General features: G+C 41.1%; 1 protein-coding gene across 1 annotated transcript in view; it reads right to left on the reverse strand.

Annotated features, from left to right (window-relative positions):
- Positions 1 to 13,616: 13,616 nt before the first annotated feature.
- The window catches only part of gatad2b (GATA zinc finger domain containing 2B), a 49,555-nt gene continuing 41,726 nt past the window's right edge, over positions 13,617 to 21,445 (reverse strand). Inside the window, exons 7-11 of the mRNA XM_068575292.1 lie at positions 20,620 to 20,980; positions 20,301 to 20,503; positions 18,072 to 18,182; positions 17,217 to 17,424; positions 13,617 to 16,084 (exon numbers count right to left, since the gene is read on the reverse strand). Coding sequence (XP_068431393.1) covers positions 15,948 to 16,084; positions 17,217 to 17,424; positions 18,072 to 18,182; positions 20,301 to 20,503; positions 20,620 to 20,980 — 1,020 coding nt within the window. The 3' untranslated portion in view covers positions 13,617 to 15,947. The remainder of the gene's footprint in view (positions 16,085 to 17,216; positions 17,425 to 18,071; positions 18,183 to 20,300; positions 20,504 to 20,619; positions 20,981 to 21,445) is intronic.

Below are 21,445 nucleotides of genomic sequence, written 5' to 3' on the forward strand. Positions count from 1 at the left end.
AAATAGTATTCAGTTTCCAATGTTGCAGTATATTGCATGTTCTTTTGTGTTTCAGGATGCAAATGAGTCAAGGGTCTTATCATTTTGGCCATTTTTTCATTTTGTTTTGTTTATGGGCCATGCAGTTTTCTTGCAGCATGGTTATTTGTATTATGTTGTGTGTTGTATAGACCTATTGCTGTCATCTTAATACACTGTCTGGCCAAAAACAAAGTGTCCACCTGGATTTAACTACTGCAACATAAACACACTGCTGCTTTATTTGCTCACAAAAAATAACAAATAAAGTATGATGTGGGCTGCACGGTGGTGTAGCACTGCACTGGTGTAGCACTGCACTGTCCCCCCACAGCAAGAGGGCCCGGGTTCGTGGTCTGGTTTCCTCCCACGGCCCAAAGACATGCAGCTCAGGTTAATGGAGACTCTAACTTGACCGTAGATGTGAATGTGAGCGTGCATGGTTGTCTCTCTATGTGAGCACTGAGATGAACTGGACCAGGGTCCAGGGTTTTCAGCTGACATGGCCTTTGCCCAATATCAGCTAGCTTAAACACTAAATAGGGTAGTCGGTTCGGATAATGAAATAGAAGTATGATGCATTATTATTCATCAAACTATTCAGTATCATATTAAAATTGAAAGCTCCACCAAGTGCTGATAATGCACAATGTACTTGAGTTTTACTTTTAGTTTATTTCTACCACTGCCAATATCAACATTCCCAGTTAGAGAGAGAGGGAGAGAGAGAAAAGTAAAGCGACACACATTGAATCCGTCCCCCACTAGGGCCTCGAAGTGTGAAAAATGCTGACTGCTTACAAAGGGCCCAAAAGCACCTCGAAATATACAACTCATCTGTTTACTACTAAGTGTATTTCTACTTTAGAGGAAAACGTTGACAGAGAAAGACTGGTTACAATAAAGATTCAGATTTTACTCACAAAATACAGAATAATTTAAATATGAATAATTGTTATTCAGCATTACACATTGAAAGCTCCACCTTGAACAGACAAGTACATTTAAATACATTGTCGTGATAACGTCCTGCACTTTACCTCCAGTTTTGCTATTTTAGAGAAGTACACACCTACCTTAAATATTAGGAAGGAGTTAGACATCAATAGGTTTTTTGATATGTGCAAATACGCCGACCTTTTCAAGAAGGTGGTTGAAGGAATGAAAGAGGGAGGCTGTGTAAACACACAGTCCAACAAGTCAACACAACACTTTGAAAAAAAAACATTTTAATGCAAAGAAGCAAAATGGAACCAGCAGCTCCAGCTGTTTCCTGTGATGACGTAGGGTTCACTGGCTCCTGTGATGCCCCCTGTGGTCTGTTATGTTAATCAAAATATGAACGGATACATGTAAACGGGGTAATATCAGAAGCAAATTTATTTTCACCCTGCATATAAACAGGAATGTTGTTTTTTTGGAATAAGGGCTAAACCTGGAATATCTGGTGGTGTGACATAGTCACTGTGGCTGTGGTTTTGTTACTTTTAACACTCATAGTGTAAACACAGCACAACTCTCACTTTAAGGTGGTATGAAGTGAGTTCTCTTTGTCATATTGTCCCTTGTTCTCAGAGGTTTTACGTGTTTCCCCACTTCTCTTGCTGTCTCTTGTTTTTGTGAAAGGTGTGTCACTATGTCTATGTCTGCTACACGTCCGTCTTTACATGTTAAAGAATCATGGAGAATGAGAACCTAAAAAAAAAGAACCAGTCATCTCCTAAAAAACATATGTTAATATCCAGTGTGGGAACATCGAGCAGGATCTTGTCTGATCCCGATGAAGAGCAACTAGAAATACCTGGAACCAATAATCCAATCAATTAGTCATTAGCCTATTCTTACTCATCTTGAAAAATGTTCCTTCATGTTTCAACATGTACTAAAATAAGGGTTGGACCAGGCCACAATCGCTGTGTCTTAAACATGCATTTATTATAATGTCCATCAAGGGGCAACTTCTCTGGATGTTTAGTTTAGAAGTCAATTAGTAAATGACTTTACTTCTCACTTGATTTCATACAGCTTTCCCTCCTCCACCTTAACCCACAACTCCTCCTCCTTCTCCACACAGCTTCTCCTCCTCCACCTTCACACACAGCTTCTCTCCTCCTCCTCTTCCTCCTGCACACACAGCTTCTCCTGCACATAAAGTTTCTCCATCTGCACACACGGCAACACAGCAAACAGAGCATGGTGGAACATGCATCACAGACATGATGTTTTGAAAACACACAGACCGGGGTGAGACATGAACCAACTTGCAGTTGAATACATACGTGTACATGTGTGGAAGGACCTGTGAGAATGCGTGAGAGAGAGAGAAGAATAAACAGGCTGAGGGAGTGTGGAATGTCTGGCTCCACCTTTAGCAAACCAACTGCAAAACAAGTTTCACCACAAGGACAGGATGACCTCTGCCTGACCTGTTTATAGTTTATATAACTTTTTAATTCTCAATATGCACACTCATTTCCAATATCAGAAGACATTAAAGATAATGTCTTTAACTATGAGATGAACACAATACAGTATATTGTAATTGTCCTCTTTAATGTCCCTTTAAAATTGTCCTTCATTGTTGTGCACACAAGAGCAAACCTGATCGCAGACTTCAGTTCAAAGTGATCAGATTGGTTTCAGGTGTTTTCAGCACATTCTGGCTGCAAGTGATTGATAATTCAGTTTGGTATTTCATTGGCAGCGCTAAGCAAACTCCACGCATTAAGAATGCGTGGAGTTTGCTTAGCGAAGGATGTGTCTAGATTCAGAGTCAGATTAGATTCAGATTAAACTTTATTGTCATTGTACAAGTACTGTGACAACAAAATGTAGTTTACATCTGTCCAGAGTGCAGTGCAAAAGAAGCAGTTAAGGTGCAGTGCAGTGGATAATATATATATATATATATATATATATGTATATATATATATATATATATATATATATATATATATATATATATATATATATATATATATATATATATATATGAGTGGAAGAAACTGTTCCTGAGCCTACTGGGCCTGGAAGCGAGGTTTCTGTAGCACCTCCCAGAGGGGAGGAGGGCAAACAGTCTGTAGTTGGGGTGAGTGGAGTCCCTGACGATGCTGTGTGCCCTCCGCAAGCAACACTTGAGGTGGATGGACTCAATGGCAGCGAGTGGAGTGCGTTTGGCGGTTTTCACCACCCTCTGCAGAGCTTTCCAATCTGAGGCAGTGCAGTTGGTGTACCAAACTGTGATGCAGTTTGTAAGGATGCTCTCAATGGTGGAGCGGTAGAAGTTCACCAGTATCGGAGGGGGCCGTGTGGATCTTCTTTAGTTTCCTCAGGAAGAAGAGACGCTGGTGTGCCTTCTTGACCAGGGTGGGGTGGTGAGGGTCCAAGAGAGGTCCTCTCAATCTGTACACAGTATTCCGTATTTATATATAACAGTTCCACTTGGAGTGTTAATTTATTTTCTGTATATTTTTAATTTATATGGATGGGAGAGTGTGTGCAGCGCTTTGTCTTCCTGAAGTCCACGATGAGCAAGCAGCAACATGAGCGGCTAACTTCAAAACATGGCTAAACAGGCTAAACAGGCTAAACAGACTAAACAGGCTGAACAGACTGAACAGACTGAACAGACTGAACAAACTAAACAGACTAAACAGACTAAACAGGCTGAACAGACTAAAAATACTAAAAATACTAAACAGACAGAACAGACTAAAAATACTAAACAGGCTGAACAGGCTGAACAGGCTAAAAAGGCTAAAAAGCCTAAATGGGCAAAATAGGCTATTCCAAAAGTTCAGCAAACATAAATTACCAAATTTTGTTGTTTATATTTGTTATATTATATATTAAGTATATTAGGTTTCTTCTTCACACTGACATTGATGGTCCCAGTGCGAGCCACGAGGAGCAGATGGAGAGCTCCCTCTGATAGCGCTCTACTCATCTGTGACCCGGTATCGGTGCTGTTTGGATTATTTCACAGTCACACAAATAAGTATCAATTAATATGGGGTGAATCAGAGACCAATCTTACACTTAATGCACTATTGCTTGATTTAAACAATCAAGATACAATGTGATAATCAATGAGCTTTTGGTGGTGGATAACTAATATTAACATGTCATTTTCCTGAGTTTTAGAAGTCCCATTTGCAGCCAGAGCCCAGTCCAGTCCTCTGTACTTCCTGACTTTTCTTCACAGCTGCTTGCCACTTCATCACCGGCACTACTATACTTCTGTCTGTATGAGAAGTCTCACCATCAGACCAGAGACTCCAGGTGTCACATCAGAGTGCTGCAACCGATGAGGAGCAGGTAGTATGAAGGAGTATCATACAACTTTAATGATATAACAACACTCAGAGATGTGGATTTAAATGATTATGAGGCAGTGTTTGAACCTGTTGTTCTGATCTTTTTCCGAGATAACTGGAGACACTGCTGGAGATGGTGAATGAGGAGAATGAAGTCAGATGAACGAGGAGACAGAGATCGAGACGGAGGAGCGATGCGAGTGGAGGGGGTGTGAGGAGAGGCAGAAAGTTGGAGATGCCGAAGAGGACCTGGGTATTAGGGCTTGCATGACATGTATAGAGAGACACACACCAACACCAACGAGAACATAAGTGACACACAGACACATAGACAGATATGCAGATATAGAACATCCATAACAGATCCTGATTTTAAGATTTTTGCCTGTGTAATGAATACTACCACACTGATACATTTTGGGGACAGTATATCTTGTACTGTCAAGAGAGGGAGGGATTTTTTTCTTCCACAGGAACGAAGAATGTATTGTATGAATGTATGTTTGATGTTTGCACTGTGGTTGACAAAGGACCTATCACAGTTGTATTTAGATACTATGATATAGTATCTAGAGAGGGATTGTTGGGTTTTGTCGAATTGTAATAGTCTGGGGTGTGAATATTGGACTTACACATGTATAATAAAGAATTGTTTAATGTGCATATTAAAATACAAGAGAGGGATATGATAAATAATAAGGGATTTTATTATGAAGGATATGTAATTGTATGCCTAAGAAGGTCACTGTATGTTTTTCATTACTTTATAATGATTCATGGAATGTATTGAAGCAAAAATATATATAGTGTTGATCAGGTCACATGGAGTCTGTACTGGAGAGTGAAGAGGTCATTTACACACCGATGGGGGTTTAGTGTCTACAGGAGAGCATTTGGTTTAAGGAAAAAAGGGAGCGACTGGACCACTTGTGGTCTGGGGAACTTCCTCCTGTTTTTATCAGGACAGGAGGGGGATTCGATTTGCATTTGAACTGCTGCAGAAGTGGGGAGACTTTACATGGATGGATTTTATGTAAGACGACTGTAGCTCAGAATATATAATTCCTGTTGCACTGTAACCTGTAGAACCGAATAACTAATTCCTTCTAGGTCAAATATGTTGTTAGCTAACACAGGAGGGCGGAGTGAGGACTTCAGGTACCGGAAAACAGGAATGTTATGGAGTCAACTTCAAAACCTGCGCCAAAGAGAGACTCCGCCCCTTTGTGACTCTTAGCCAATTGCATGCCATGAATTTGAATCAATAGCCGAGTGAATGTGTTGCGTTAAAACTGAAAACGGAGCTTGGCTCGGCTTCTTTCCTTCGATGATGTCAAGAGACAGCTAACTGCGTGCAGTCTATGGTTCCGGCTGAGATCTAAAGGGCCTTGATCAAGTATCGTATCCATCGAATTTCATCATCTCTTTTTATTAAATATTTTTATTATAACTTATTGATTCTGGTACTTCTTTTCTCACGACCACCTGGGATTTTGCTTCTCCTTTTGCTTCCAGCCTTCTAAAAACTTCATCCTGACTAGCTCTAACACACAAACAAAAGATCCACATCCATCTAAACATCTCACTCTCAGAGAGAAAAAGAATACACGTATGTCCCAAAATGTTGAACTAGACTGGTTAACAGGTTAGGGAGCAGTGGCTTACTAATGCTAAGTGCACACAAAAACAATGGAGGAAATGAAACAGAAGGACAGCTAAAGCCTCAGTCACATAATGTTGTTGTTACATTACATTCAGGGAGGTTGTATTCCTTGAAAAGTGGAAGGTCACACTGGATTTAAATACACATCTATAACTTTTGCTTCAAACAATCTTGCTTTGAGTTGCTTTTCTGGAGGCAAGTCTCCTGTTATCTGTGGTCATTGCAGCATACATGTCATTTCATTCCCTCCTGAATGTGCTGCGTTTTCCAGGTGCTGTCCTTGAGACAGACATGTGGTAAACACTCAAAGGACTCCACGTTCCACACGTCTAACAGTGTTCAAGAGTCAAGCCACACCCACTGTCCCACATTGTAGTGTGGTAACAGCTCAGACATGCTGTTTACAGCAACGCTATGCAGCCTTTGTGTTGTGCAATATGGTCTTCCCGCACACACAGACAGATGGAAGTGCAGCTGTTTTGAAGATCCTCAACACGTTTAACCGGAAGGGCAAAGAACCGACACAACAAGGGGAAAGGAACGCATCAGACACAGTGTCTGTCAAACTGCAAAACAAGAAGTTAGTTTAGTGTGCACCGTGTATCCCACCTCCTGGAAAGATCCTTCATATGTCTGACAGGCATGTATGACGCACATGAATGAATGTTAGAGGAGCGCTTGCCCGATGGCCTGCTGGGACTGAGATGAGACAATCTGTGTGTTCAGTAATGAACTACATGAAGGAGCTGATTACTGCTCACATCACACACTGTCGACTTTGTTCCTGTGCATATCAAATCCAACGAAATGACAGTAAAACTAGGAAGAATGTTTCCTGAGTCTTGCACATATGCATAATTACAACAAGCTAAATAGTTTTTTTCTTTTCTGTTCATGACTTTAGGGCAGTGGTTCTCAACTGGTCTGGCTCCGGGACCCACCATCACCCTTATTGACAATCTGCGACCCAAATCAAGGAACATTCTCAACATCTCCAATGTATTTAATGAAAAGATGGTGCAGTTTGAACCTGAGAAAGTATGGAGACAGTAGTGTTACATACTGGGTGTGTGATTATGTGTGTGTAGGGGTGTTAAAGGTGCATAACAAAACAATAAGATAAGTAACAGAATATACTTATCCGAGTGCCGATCTAACTGCAGCCCGAGTGCATAATAATCACATGGGAATAAAAAACAATATCAGTCTTCTCCGTTGCCCCAAAAATGAAACTTAAATGTACGTTTCAAGTCTGCCTGAGTGCCGATGTTCTGGATTAAAATCAAGGCAGAATGTCCTAAAATCGCCAAAAAGCTCTGAAAACCTGAAAGAAACATCCAAATGAGTGTGAATACAAACCGCGATCAGTAGTGTTGCATGCTGGGTACCTGGGTATGGAAACCATGAGCTTCCATACCCAGGTACACCCAGGTATATTCCAAGTACAGATTGCGAGGATATGTATAAAAGTCAGTCAGTGATTTCATAATTTTAAGTTTCACAGTAAATTTAATGCGTTTCGTGGAGCGCAGAATGTAGTTGAGCCGGGTAATGGATGTGGGCTGGTCCCAACCCGGCTGGTATCCCCCTGGTTTGACCCAACCTGGAACAGCTGCTGTAAACATTGAGGGTTGAAAGACGTCCCTTCAAAATAAAATCACCGGCATTAAAAAAAAAAAAAAAAAATTCCAAGCAAAGGCCCGCGACCCATTAAAAACGGGTCCACCAGTTGAGAACCACTGCTTGTATATATATATATATATATATATATATATATATATATATATATATACAAAATAAGAACAAATAAGTAAATACAAATGTGAAAATATAAAAAGACAGGGAGAAAAAAATATGAAGAACAATAAATAAAAGAAAAAGGAAAAAACCCAGGACGTAAAACACTTTGGATCAGACATTTCAGTTTCTAACTCTCTATTGGTGATCTTTTTCTTAATATTTGACATAGAAATGTTATGTCATGTTATGTTCCTTCACAGCTGACTCCTGGAATCAAACGGAGCACAGCTTAATCCTGACACCTCGTGGCTCAAGCAGCAGCCAGACAAACATTGAAGTGAAGTTGTTTTGGCAACCACTTCTCAGTAAGAAGAACTTCCAAACTCTTTTTTTCAGAAACAAATTTAAGTTGTTGAAAGGCAATATCTGTGAAGCCCATTTAAAATTAAAGTAAAAATAATTGTGAGATATGAAGTTATAATTATCAGAATCAGCTTTAATGGCCATGTACATTCTCACATAGATGGAATTCGACACCGGATTCTGCGCTTCGTACTTCTTTATTATGAAACAAAAATAATAATTATGAGATACAAAAATAATAAGCGGGCCCAGACTCTGTCTCCCCCTGCCGACCAGTTGTGGTGAGGTATTCACTGACATTTCCAACACCTCCCGGGACACATGCCACATACCACCCTGCTTAAAGGTCTCCACCATCATCCGCGTCTCCAAAAAACCCAGGCTCACAGGACTGAATGACTACAGGGCCGTCGCCCTGACCTCTGTGGTCATTAAGTCCTTTGAGGGCCTAGTCCTGTCACACCAAAAAAACACTCACCGACCCACCTACAGAGCCAACAGGTCTGTGGATGATGCCGTCACCATGGCCCTCAACTACATCCTCCAGCAAAGCCACTGCCAGAACAAGGTGTCCTCCAGACTCTGGACTCTCCAGGAACCTGTTTGTGGACTTCAATTCTGCAACCAGACGGCACCCTGTTGATATTCTCTTACTAGCAATAGTCATATCACCCAAAACTATTTCTTCTTACCAGTCACTCCCCTGCACATCCCTTCACACCTCACATTTATTTAAACACACGTCACTTTAACATACACTTTAACTTAAACAAACATCACTTTAAGATACATTTGACCACTTTAATGTTATCTGTTGTCTGAGCACTTTATCTTATACTTAATACCCATTGTACTGTTGTCATTGACTGTTGATTGTCTAACATTTCATGTGTAATGTTATGCAGTTTCCACCAAGAAAAATTCCTTGTTTGTGAAAACATTCCTGGCAAATAAACAATTTCTGATTCTGAAAGACCCGCATGGGGCATGCAGGCTGTGTTGCTTCATTCTGGTTTTGAGCGGTTGCCATTGCATTCCAAAAGCCCTCATTCCCAAAGGCAACATAAGCACAAAATGGCCACTATGAAGGTTCTAATGTTCAGTTTGTGGTCAACGTATTTTTAGAGGTAATCCCACTCAATATGGCTGTACCGTTGCACTGATATCAGTTTCTAATTTCCCATCCCATCAACATAAAGGAGTTGTTAAAATAGGAGACATTATGAAATAAAGAACGAATCAGTCGCTGTACAGACTCATTCATCCTGACAGTCTTCCGGCCCGTTTACAAAAGATTAATGAAGTCAAACTTGAAAGCAAATTTTTTCAACCTTTATTAAACATAGCTTGCAAGAGATAAATATTACAAAGTTATTTCCTCCAAAATTAGCTTATTTTTTTCAATCAATGCATAATTGTCAACTGGCAGTATTCAAACAGCATTATTTTTCTTTTACTTTTTTGAAGACCGTTAAATATCAAGTATGTGCAAAAGGTCAGGATTGATGTAAGCAAAACAAAAAGGACTTCAATTGGTTTCCGGTCGATTTCATCCTCAGTTTCTGCTCCCCCAGATGTTTATTTCAGCATTGTCAACATTATACAAAACCTCAACTGAAAATGTATAAAAACTGATTTGAAATTAAATGTTTCCCTGCATTAGCAAGGAGTAAAGTCAAACAGTAGAGGACCATACACGTCATATGCTGGTGTTGGCAGGAAAAGTGATCACTGATTCAGGGTCAGCAGCAGCTGTGTCTATTTAACAAAAACATCTTATGAAAAGGTCAGACCAGGGTTCCATTGATGCAAGTTCTGTTGTCTGATGTAATATTTAATACCACACTTCTGTGTACAATTTACTTTTGACGCCACAAATTCAAAAGATTGATTGGTTGATGTGAAGACAAAAGTGTTTACATCAACATTCTGTGTTATTAAGCTTAAGACCATTTATTAACTCACTGATATCTTCATATATGCATTGATGCCATTATGACAGTTTGTTTACTCGTAAGCAGGTATATAGATCATGTAGCTTTGTTGTTTGTTTTACATGTGTTCTGCTCACAGCTTTGAAAGACGACTTAAAACAGAAACATATCTTCCCAGTCACTGTGAACAGCTGGAAAACTAATATGAGAGGTTGACACTGGAAACCTGGGTGACTCGTTAAATGTCATCTTTTAATGCTGCGAGTTGTCAAAATGACGCAGCATCCACTGTCGAACCAGCACAGTTCAAGACACGATGGGCGCCTGAATGTGTGGACATAACATGCGGCTCGTGTGAACATGCAAAAGACACCAGTCTAGTCCTTTAGAGAGAAAACCGTATCAGCAAACTGGTACATCATTCGAACCCTGGATCAAACCATTAGTTCAGGAGGGTTCCATCATTCTGTCCATGTCATCCAACACATTCAGTGAAACATTCAAAGTGCTTTTATCCAGAGCAAGCTCACACAACCCTTCAGTAAGAAACAAAGTCATTTCAACATCAAAGCTCTAAGAGAAATAAAAGTCATGTGAACCCGACGGTCTGAACCAATGAGCACCTTCCTGCAAACGCTTAACTAGTCCCCAATCAAAGTGAATGCATCCAGGGAGACCGCTTCAAGAAGCAGAGAAAAAAAAGAATCCCAAACATTTTGCACATTGTTACACAATAATACACAGTGATCACAAAACGAAATGACAAGCTTCACAATATTCATGGCTTTTTGTTTGCTTTTCTACACAATATACAACCATTTAATTTCTTTTTTCAGTACAAGGGAGGAGAAAATGCTTATGTACAATAAGTCATTATTACTTCAAACCTAGCAAATATCGTGTCATTTATTTCATAGTCAATACATTTGTTTGTTTTTTTAAACTGCAATAGAAAGAAAACATAACTCAATCGAGACATCAGAAAAAGAACTAATTCAAATTGAAATATTTTGATTTCAAGAAAGAATCTGCAGTCCAAATACAAAGTGTGTGGATGCATCTGCAAAAGAGCAAGAGACAGGAGCTTTCCCCCTTAAACTTCAGCTTGGCAGCAAAAGGAGATTCATGACAAAAACATTGCTAAAATCATACTGTGAGTGGCAGTAAAAATTTATCCCAGACATTAAAAACTCATGAAAATATAGCTGTACATCCAACTGTTTTCAACCGTTCAATTTCAACCGTTCCAAAGGGAATATTGATCCATGTTTTTTTATATAATGAACAAAAACGGTGTTTTCCCCAAGTGTAAACTTCAGTTTACATCTCTGAATCTAATCCTAGGTAGTTTCATAGTCTTGGCCTAAGCCTTCCATTCCACTGGGCTGTGCATCATTGCATTGTCGGGACGTGCAGATTCCATCAGAACCAGAACACAAGTCTGACAGTCTGGTTGGAACTAACACCACTTACACTCCCACTGGACAGTGGGAGTGTAACAACGCAGAGGGCTGGGTAACAGGGACACAGGTTTACATACAATATGAAATGAACAGAAGTGCTGAGTCTCAAATGTGTGGGGGTCTTCCGAGGTGACCCCTGGAGGACGAACTGTTATTCATATAGTCATGTCAACTGAATAAGACACCTAGAAAGTACATATTATGGTGGTACTGTCTTGGGGTTGTCCGAAATTGTCTGAATTTCCTGTTAGAAGAGCTCATGTCTGCTCCACTATCTTTGGCCAGACAGTGTGTTTTTACATCAAGGATCTCAAAAAAGGCCAGAATTAAAGAGAAAACTGAGAACTTCATCACACAACAATGGATTTTTGACCAAGCATACGTCCCGCCCCCTTAGTTGCTGTGGTCAGACAGGCTTGACAAAAGGAAACTTGGTTTCATTTAGCCCATGGATGCATGGTTTAGGCTGATGTCAGAAAGGACTATATTATGCGATGGAAGGAGTATTATTAAATATGATGATGAACTCAAGATTGTACATATTGAAATTGTTTTTGATATGTACAACTAAAAAATGTCCAAACAATGTCCCAGATGTTAGTTGGTAACTGGTTACAGTAAACAATCTGTGAAATGTATTTTCTTTGCACTAAAGTTATTCCATAAAAACGATGCTGAAGCTGCTTCAATTGTGTGTTCACTTGCCAGAGTAACATCAGTGTGTCGTGGTCGGCCATGTTTTTGGTTTACATATGGCGTCATGCACCTCAAGGTCGGAGGTTGAGAATTTTAACGGGACAATTTGGACCTGGCTGTTGTCTGGAAAAAGAGTAAAAGGGAAAACTTGACTGGGGTTATGCTAGGTTCAAGCCTACTCAACAATTATTGGAGCACAGAGTGTAAATCGGTGGGACATAGAGGGGACAATTCTTTTGTTGTGTTTGGGTGTTTAGATTTGACTAACAATCTGAAGAGTTGATGCAAATTGTGAACATGGACAGAAACCACTGTATTATATTGTAGCTTTTCAGATTGAATAAACACAGAAGTCCGCAATGAGAAACAACACTGAGTAATGAAAACAAGAGGGGGTTGTTAAAGAGAGAGAGGTGCACGTGCACACGCACACCTATAGTTTCTTCCCTATTTCATTTTAGGGTAGGGCAAAATGTTTTTGCCATTACAAAAACAAAAAAACCCTGTACTTTTAGAAAGTTTTTAATTGTTGCATCAGCCGTTCAGCAGAAATAGATTTAACAAAGTAAGCGACTACAGCCACACTTAGCTGTGTGGCGTAGCTTATCACGTGTGTTAAATGCAAATTTCTGGATGCTAACATGCTCACAATGACAATGTTAAAATGGAAGGTTGCCGGTATAACGCTTATACTGCCTTTACTGTCTGGGTTTAGAACATTAGCATGATAACATTTGCTAATTGACACCAAATACAAGGCAGACCTGAAGCTGATGACAACGTCACTCGGTTAACAGGTAGTCAGAAACCAAAGTGCAAGGCAAAAGTTTTTACAGAGGCTTCAAAGTTAAAGAGTGTGTCCAGAATTAACTGAGTGTAATCTCACCAAACATGTGGTGAGGCATATGATTTAAACAAAAGTAATCGGGGACCGTTCCATTCACGCACACGCACACACACACACACAAAATCGGCTCTTGCCCCAGAATCAAACATGGCTGCCAGAGCATGAATTGGCCACCTGTAACCCTCTGCAGTAGTGTGAGCCTCGTGTCAATGATGAACCTGTGCCATGTTGTTTCAGCACGGTAACATCTGAATGCTCTCTTTTAACAGTTTACATGCACCTGCATGGAAGATGTTTGACATGGATAGGATGTTGCATACATGTTATCTTAAAATAAGTCACTGCATGTTATTTCATCCAAATCAGAGACATGATTTTAAAGATGAAGTAGTCAAGAGTTACCTGACTTCTTTGTAATCTGAGGGCTCCCCATCAAGAAATGTGCTGGATAGTCAGTTCTGACAGCCATGTCCTTCTGTCACCATACTCCATGATTAATACTGCACATTTACTTAACACTGAGTGTTGTTAGTGGGTGTAGTAGTGTGTGTGTGTGTGTGTGTGTGTGTGTGTGTGTGTGTGTGTGTGTGTGTGTGTGTGTGTGTGTGTGTGTGTGTGTGTGTGTGTGTGTATATACATATAGTTATAGTAAATGGAATTGAGGTCTAAACCAGTTTCTCCTTTATGACAGGGTGACACATCCCATGTATTGGTGGGGAATGTGGAGGAAGCTCTGGGGAATGTTACTGCCTCTAAATGATCCTATTTACAGAACAATTTGAAGAGTCCAATGAATAAAATGTTCCAATTAAAACAAATGTCAAACTAACCAATATCTGAGAATGAGATTCCATGAGGACAACTAAAACATTAGTTCATCAGTCAGTCATCTGTAAAGAGGATGTGTTGGTTTGTATTGCTGCAGCAGCATCTGGTGGTGACTCACTGATTGAATGCATTGCACTGAAAAGGAGATTAGCTTTGCTTAAACTCGGTTTTCCAGACAGAGGGCAATGGGACCCGGACACTTGCCGCTAGAAATTTGGAAACTGACATTTGAGGTCCAACATTAACAGAGAATGACACTGACAAAGTAACCCTTTGTCATCCTTTACAATACACCTTAATGCAATCCACAATGCTCAGCACATCTCCCCAGACTCTGTGGTTGGCTACTAACCAGCATCCAGACCTTAGCCACTCTCAATTGTAACATTCTTTTCCTCTTTTAAAAAAAACGTTTTCCCAATTGGAAATATGCAAAGTGCTCCTCTGGAGTGAGGCAACTTGTGTGCATAGCATGCACACAATGATTGATCCATGTCTCTCCCATAAAAGATATAATCCACATCCTTTTTTTTCGCCATCTGAAGCTAGGTATCTATACATAATCCATACAGATATTTCAATAGTTTCTGTTTTTAGCTATAATGATTATTTTTATCGTCTCCGGGAGCTAAAACCTCTCAGGTATGCCACCATGAGGAGACGCCGCAAAAACAAACAAACAAACAAAACTGCCCATATAAAAAAAAGGAAAGGTTCGGGGAGTGGGTCAACAATCAGAAAACAATCTAAAAACCCAAATATAACAAGAAAAGGAACCCAGACTTCTCGGTTTCTAGATACTGAATCGGTGGTTTGGATGCATAAAATGCATTTCTTCCTTCAGATTTGAGTTCTTTTCACTTTCTCAACGAACATGTGATGCCAAGAGGAGCTGGTGGGTAAAAAGGGTTCAGTCTGTGCATACTGGATAGCCAAAGGTATTTAGGAGTAAGGGGCAGGTAGTGAGATGGGAGGTAAACACCAACCTCCCTCTGAATACTAGGTGAGTTTGTAGACAACGTCCTCCAGCCGGTTAGCTCCCTCCTTGCTGGAGTTTACATTGACTGTTGGTGCGTTGAAGGTGCAGCCGGGATGTAGCTGTGTCTGTCAGTCCTGATTAGTACAACTACAGTATGTAGTTAAAGTTACATCCACCTGGTAACTGTTCAAATCTGTAGCGAGAGAGGCCGAGATCTGAAATGAAGAAATGCTGAGGACCTTTTGGATGGCGAATGGTGGGAGCCGACTAGCAAAGAAAAGGGTTGTCCAAACGCTGATCACATAGGATTCTCTTTTGTACATATCTGCACCTTTCATCAGTCATTTCCAGTTGCTCTGAAGGTAGCAAGGTCTTTCCTCAGAATGTGTGATGCTGCTCCGAATTCCAGGTTGAACGTGTTGGATTAAGCTGTGTAACGGTGTGAAAACAGCTATTGAAACTGGCCGCGTCGACAAGAGGATACAAGTATGGGTACTCTGCTTGTTTCTCTCCAAATTTTCCACATTGTTACTCTAAGTTAGCAACCTAACACTTTTTACAAAGCTTCAAAGTTGTTAAACTTTATGTTGCATAGCAACCAGACGGCACCCTGTTGATCTTCTGTTACTAGCAATAGTCACATCTCAGCTTGATAATTGAGCGGAGAAAAAAATCCGACATGATCTTGGCCTAAAATGGCTCTACAATGATTCAGCGGCACTGCCCAAAGTAAAGAAAAAACTGCAGAGGAAAAAAAAACAGACCAAACACTTATAAAAGAAAAAAGCATAAGGAATAACTGAAGCAAAAATGGTAGTTGCAGATATAATAATAGTGCTACCAACAGCAATAATAATGGGAATTATAATTGTTAAACAACGTTGACGAAGAAGATTTTTACTATAATAAGAACATTTGAAATGACAGTTTAGTGTCTTTGTCCGACTTGGTGGGTTTTCATGGGTTGGTTTAAGGTAGGCACACGGACAGGCACTGCATGCGATGAGGGTTGGCGGGGTGGGGATGTTGATCTGGGAGTGCTTCAGTATGGGGTAGGAGGGCAGAATGGGCTTCAGTGGGGCAGGTAAGCTGGGCAGGGCTCATTTCTGTCCGGTGATGGACTGCGATATGGATCGAGGAGGGATCATGTCCAACAGGTACTCTCTCTGCCGGTCTGCTAAGCTGGAGCTCTTATGTGCTCCAACTGCCGCTGGGTTCAGATAGGCAATATTTAACCCTGTGGGAACAAGACAAACACTTCTATCAACATCTTACTGAATCTTTAGGCTTTGGATCTTATTTATTTACCTGCAGAAGTAACCATTTCTGTATTTGAAACCAGCTTCTATTAGAGACAAGCTTTTAGTTTCTTGTTTCTAGCAAGTTTTCTTTTTTTTAATATTTAGGATTCAAACCATGAGGGGTAGAGCCCTATTGAGTTAGTGCTGGTTTATTCTCAATAGAGTTCAAACCCAAAAGAGTTTGTTAATATTATCAATATCAAATATAATTATTTGTTGTTTAATGGCATTGCTCAACATGCTCGGAACTGGAATGAGCTAGCGTTACATAACTGTAAATGATGTGCAAATGCTTCACAAGAGACCTGACCCCAGTGGCCTGATGGTGTCGCAACAGTTAAAAACTAAGGCCGGCCTCCCCAAGCCATTAGTCCGAAGGACTTGGAATTTAACACACTTATCCAACTCAACAAATCCTGTACCGTAAAAGACCAGCATGATATTTTTTTTGTTATGCATTATATGAGAAACAGTATCATTTCCGTAGTGTCTGAAGGAAATTTGACTCAAAACCACCAATGTTAACCCTGGTGGGATTAGAGATAAAGTCAGGGGACCATCATAGCCAATAAGATTGGTACGGACTTTGACAGTTCCATTTATAAAGCCATTATGCCAGCATGTTTTTAGCATAGCTAAACATGTAGTCAGTCCAGCTTGTAAAGTATAGAACAAAGCCAGAAGAAGTTAATGTAAAGGCAAAAACTAGGTTATACTTCCTGTAGTGGAAAAGGACTTAAACATATGTGGCTGCACTGGCAGACAAAGGGTTGGCAAAAAGCAAACCTTTATTTTTTATATCAATACCTGAAGATGATCAACTTCATAGTTTTGAAACAGGACCTTGGCTCAAGTAGGTTTTTGGGCTAAGAGGCTCATGAGACTTTGTCAAATTGAGTATCTACAGCTGTTATTTTAATATGTCAGATGCATAATTAATTAAAAAATAAATAAATAAAGAAGCATCAGATTGAACATGGATCGAACTCGGGAGACAAAAACATTTCATAAGGTCATTCCTGGTTAACATGAGCTGATTCAGGCACACAAACACTGTAGAGTAGGTACCTGGGATGTTGTAGATCTGGCGACGACTGTCATGCTGCAGTCTGCTGCTGCTGCCGCCGCCGCCTCCGCCACTGCCACAGTGCTTGGCATTAGTCATTCCCATGAGGCTGCTGGCCACTGACAGCTGGGAGGCCTGGGCAAAGTTAGACAGGACGCCCCGTGCCGAGTTGGACAGACCCCGCTGCATGGAGGCCTGAGGCTGGGGAGCCTGAGGACAGCACAGACATTAACTTCACCATCACCGCCATGTAGTGCCCAAATCCCCCAGTGGTAGATAGCAGATGCAATGCATAACTAGATTTAGTCAGTTATCAAGATCCTAAAATATTTGCTTACTAATCCTGTGAAGGGCTTATTGGAGGGATAAGGTATCAAAAACTAGTTTGCACACTGTTGGGTTTGTAAAAATTGTGAATACCTTTATTCTACATGGCAAAATATATTTAAATGACTAATGTACTTGCCCCTGATGAAGAACTGTGTCGCTCGCAAAGCTTATGTCATTTAAACATTTTACTATGTCAAATAAAAGTAGTTTAAAACATAATCGATAGGGTTTGTGCAAAATTAAAGCAGATTTGCATTTTATACTTCTTTGAAATTATATTCCACCCATCCAATGAGCCCTTCTCAGTCCACTTGAAGGATCCAAAGAGCACCTGAATGTCATAACCCCAAACCAAGCAGTGTTCGACTCCATTGTATTCAGCAAAGATTTGCTTGTTACTGCTTAAAACATTCTAAGTGATAAAAGGTTTGTAAAACCTGGTTTGCAGGATAATTTCAAAGCTACAGGCAGACAAACGTACTAACACTATAGTCACATGTAAAGTGTCAGATGGCATGCTGGTGTACCTGACGGAGTGCATGATGTCGGATCATGGTGTCAGTCTTAGAGGCGTTGGGGCCGGTAGCGGCCGAGCTGGGAGAGAGGGCCGCCTGCTGCTGCAGCCTCTGTTCAATCTCCTGACATGGAGGAACATTTAGGAACGCACATCGATTAGAACCTTTACAAACACATCCATTCATCTACTCCTTGTGGCCAATAGTTGCTTTAGAGCTACAATTGTTCTAAAAACCCTATCATCATACCTCATGTCACAACATTTGGCAGGATAACAAATACAACTCAAGGTCTATCAAGGTCAGTGTGCACTAAATACACACGGGCATCCAATACATTGTGCCGTTTTTTTAATTAACAATTTTTGACCCCTAAATCATTTAGACAAATCATACCATAATTAAAGTCATGCTGTGATTTGGTGATTAAAAACATTTGACATTTGGTGATTTCAGTAAGAATTGCATTTGTCGGCAACTGGATCGCGATCACTTCCTCTTTTCAATATAGAGCGTATTCACCCACGTGACCACAACAACCTTGGGCGGCCATGTTGGGTCCATGCACGGCATTGTTTTGCTGTGTTTTATGCCGCTCTTCTTAAGAAATGACCATTATATCCTGAAGGAGACACGATTTCAGTTCAAAACGTTGTGTCTTGTGATTATTGTACTGTGTCTTATTGTTGGATCTGGGACTAATGATTCAGAATATTATCAGCTCAACAAGACAGGCTTGTACTCCAACTTGTCCAGCTTCTCAAATAATGCATCTAACTTACTTTAGTTTCACTCTGCGTATGAGCGTTAGGACTGTTCTCATGTGTTTCTGTTGATACATCGGGTTGTGGGCACGTTTCCATTGACACACTCTTATCAATAATCTCCTTTTGCTTTTTCGAGTGAAAATCAATTTCTTTCACTTGCGCAATGGGAACTGTGGATGGAAACTTGGGAGGAAGCCATGAACATGGCAACTCCGTGGGGCGATGTCTGCCTTTTCTGTGATTCACTTCAAGGTAAAATAAAACACAAGCTACATGGGAACAGCACTCAGCACGGCAGCCAAACAGTCACTGCTGGTCCTGAATGAGCGCTGGAAGCGGCTTCATCCAGACACTCGTCCTGGAGCCGGAGACAGCTGTGAGACCACGTAGCGCTTAATGTTCCGACATTTGTTTTATTTGTGGTATTTACACAACAAGCATAACACAGAAATAGTTGTTAATGTCCCATGGTCGATAGTGGAAATGAAAATTGTTTTACAGGAATGTGACCGGGCTATGTGATGATGGTAACTAGGGGTAACGGGACTCAAGCCGCGCCGGCTTTCCGCCGCAACTAGTTGCAAAAAAGCGAAAAACGAGTTAACCACATAACGTGTCGAACGAATAAAATCAGGGAAACAAGCGTTACGCCTTTGGTGTGAATTCGGCATAAGTTTGCAGACTTCTGTACGCCTTGAAACTTTCCTGTGTGTAAAAACTTGTCTCCACTACGCAAAATCCATAGCAAAACCCATTGCCTCCCAGTCGCAGCAGGCTAACTAGGTGGACCCCAAGATGGCGCGATTGAGATGATGACGTCACGTAAATACGCTCTATACCTACAAAAGCTATAGGTCCTGTAGTTTATGGTTTCAAAGTTTTATGAGGCTGTTTCATTGTAAAATTAGTAATTTTTTTAATTTGGTGGTCTGGAAATTAAGTAAACTTGATTCATCTCACTTCCTTTTCATCTCTGTGGAGTTGCACATGCACAGTACCGATTGGGCACTCACAAGAACATGGCGGCGGGTGGGTAAAGACAAAAGTTTACGTGCACGTACAAGCATGTGTGGAATGAGACAGAATACACTTATCAACATAGAAGGAGGTGTGGGAATTAGATAAATGACAGTGGACCTTAAGACCATCAGTTCCCATGGTCAACCACCAAGCTTGACCTGTCATCGAATATGGAGCTGGCACAGCCAGCGCCCAGGAGGGGAGCCGGTGGAAACAGCCTCTAAAAGACAGTAATGCTGTCTGAGGAGTTTACCATGTTAAACTGCTCTGATATTCATTCCTTTAAGGCGCAAACGTGTACAGAACACGGTGAGAGAAACCCTTTACTACCAAACAAAATGTCCTTTTTCAATAAGTTGGTTTTAAAAATTAGGATGATATTCAGTGTAATAGATATTTAAGCTAATACGAACACAAGAAACATCTCATTGATGCACAGGCCAGTGGTGCTGACCTGCTCCTGCTGCAGGGCCTTCACAAAGGCGTTCTTCAGCCTGTTGGTGTGCTCCGCTTTCAGAGCTTTCTTCTGATTGGAAGTCATGCACTGCTCGCAGAGAATCCGCCCACTCTTCTCTTGCTTCCAGTGGGGGGTGAAGTCGGTTCTACACTGTGCGCAGAAGAAAGGCTCCATGCGTCCCAGCGTCCCTCTGAGTTTACCTATACAAAGGAATGTTGGCGCATTCATCAGTTTGGTCTCTCAGATTTTAAGACTTTAAACGAATAATCTGACAAGAAACGCAGAGGTTTTTCCCTTTCAAATGTCAGCTGCTTACCCTGACTGTCAAGTACACTCTGCACCACCTCTTCCAGGCCCACCATGTAGATAAATTCACTGTTGGCGGCAGAGGGCAGGAAGTGGAGGAGTGGGGCAGGCGGTTTGGGTGGAGGGATCTCCAGCAGGGTTTTCTCCAGCTGCTTCCTCAGGGCCAGCTTGGCCGCCGCCTGGCTGCTGGCCTGGTCGGCCATGGAGCTCACCCCTCCTCCAGCTGAGTTGGACATGGTGGATGGGCTGACAGCCGAAGCTCCGCCCAGGCTGCCCCCGACCCCGCCGGCTGCAGCCGCCTGCATGTGGGCCAGGTTCATGTACATGGCACTGGAGCCCGAACGCTGGGAAGCTGCCACCTGCTGGCTGGCCTGTAGGGAGACACACATTCTCTATTGCTTAGAAAAGTAAAGTCCAATTAATAAGGTTTGAAGACTGCTGTCACAATTTGCTACAGGCTACTATGTGTTAATATCTATACATAAGTTTCTATTGACTCTTCTCTTTAAGTTCTCCCTGCGTGTCCCGCTTGAAGCATGATATATGATTGGTCTCATTCTGTACAGCTGGGGAGTTATTCAAGATAAAGTGGATGAAAAAGGATTTGTGTGCACAGTGGATCAGCAACCACATTGTTTTATTTGGTGCGGTGGTCAAGGTGATACCGAACCAGAATGAATAGACACGGATCATTCTCAGATCTTCTGGGAAAGTCGGGCTGTACTCAGGTTGAGTCTCTCTTTAGAGAAGGAATTGTATGACATTAGAAGTTTACTGACTTCACTGTTTTTTATTATATTGGAAACACCCAAAGAACCTCTAGTGGGAAAGCTTTA

The sequence above is a fragment of the Clinocottus analis genome, unplaced genomic scaffold (assembly GCF_023055335.1).
Source record: "Clinocottus analis isolate CAN_PGR_092001 unplaced genomic scaffold, fCliAna1.0.p SCAF_14, whole genome shotgun sequence".
Taxonomy (NCBI): Eukaryota; Metazoa; Chordata; class Actinopteri; order Perciformes; family Cottidae; genus Clinocottus; species Clinocottus analis.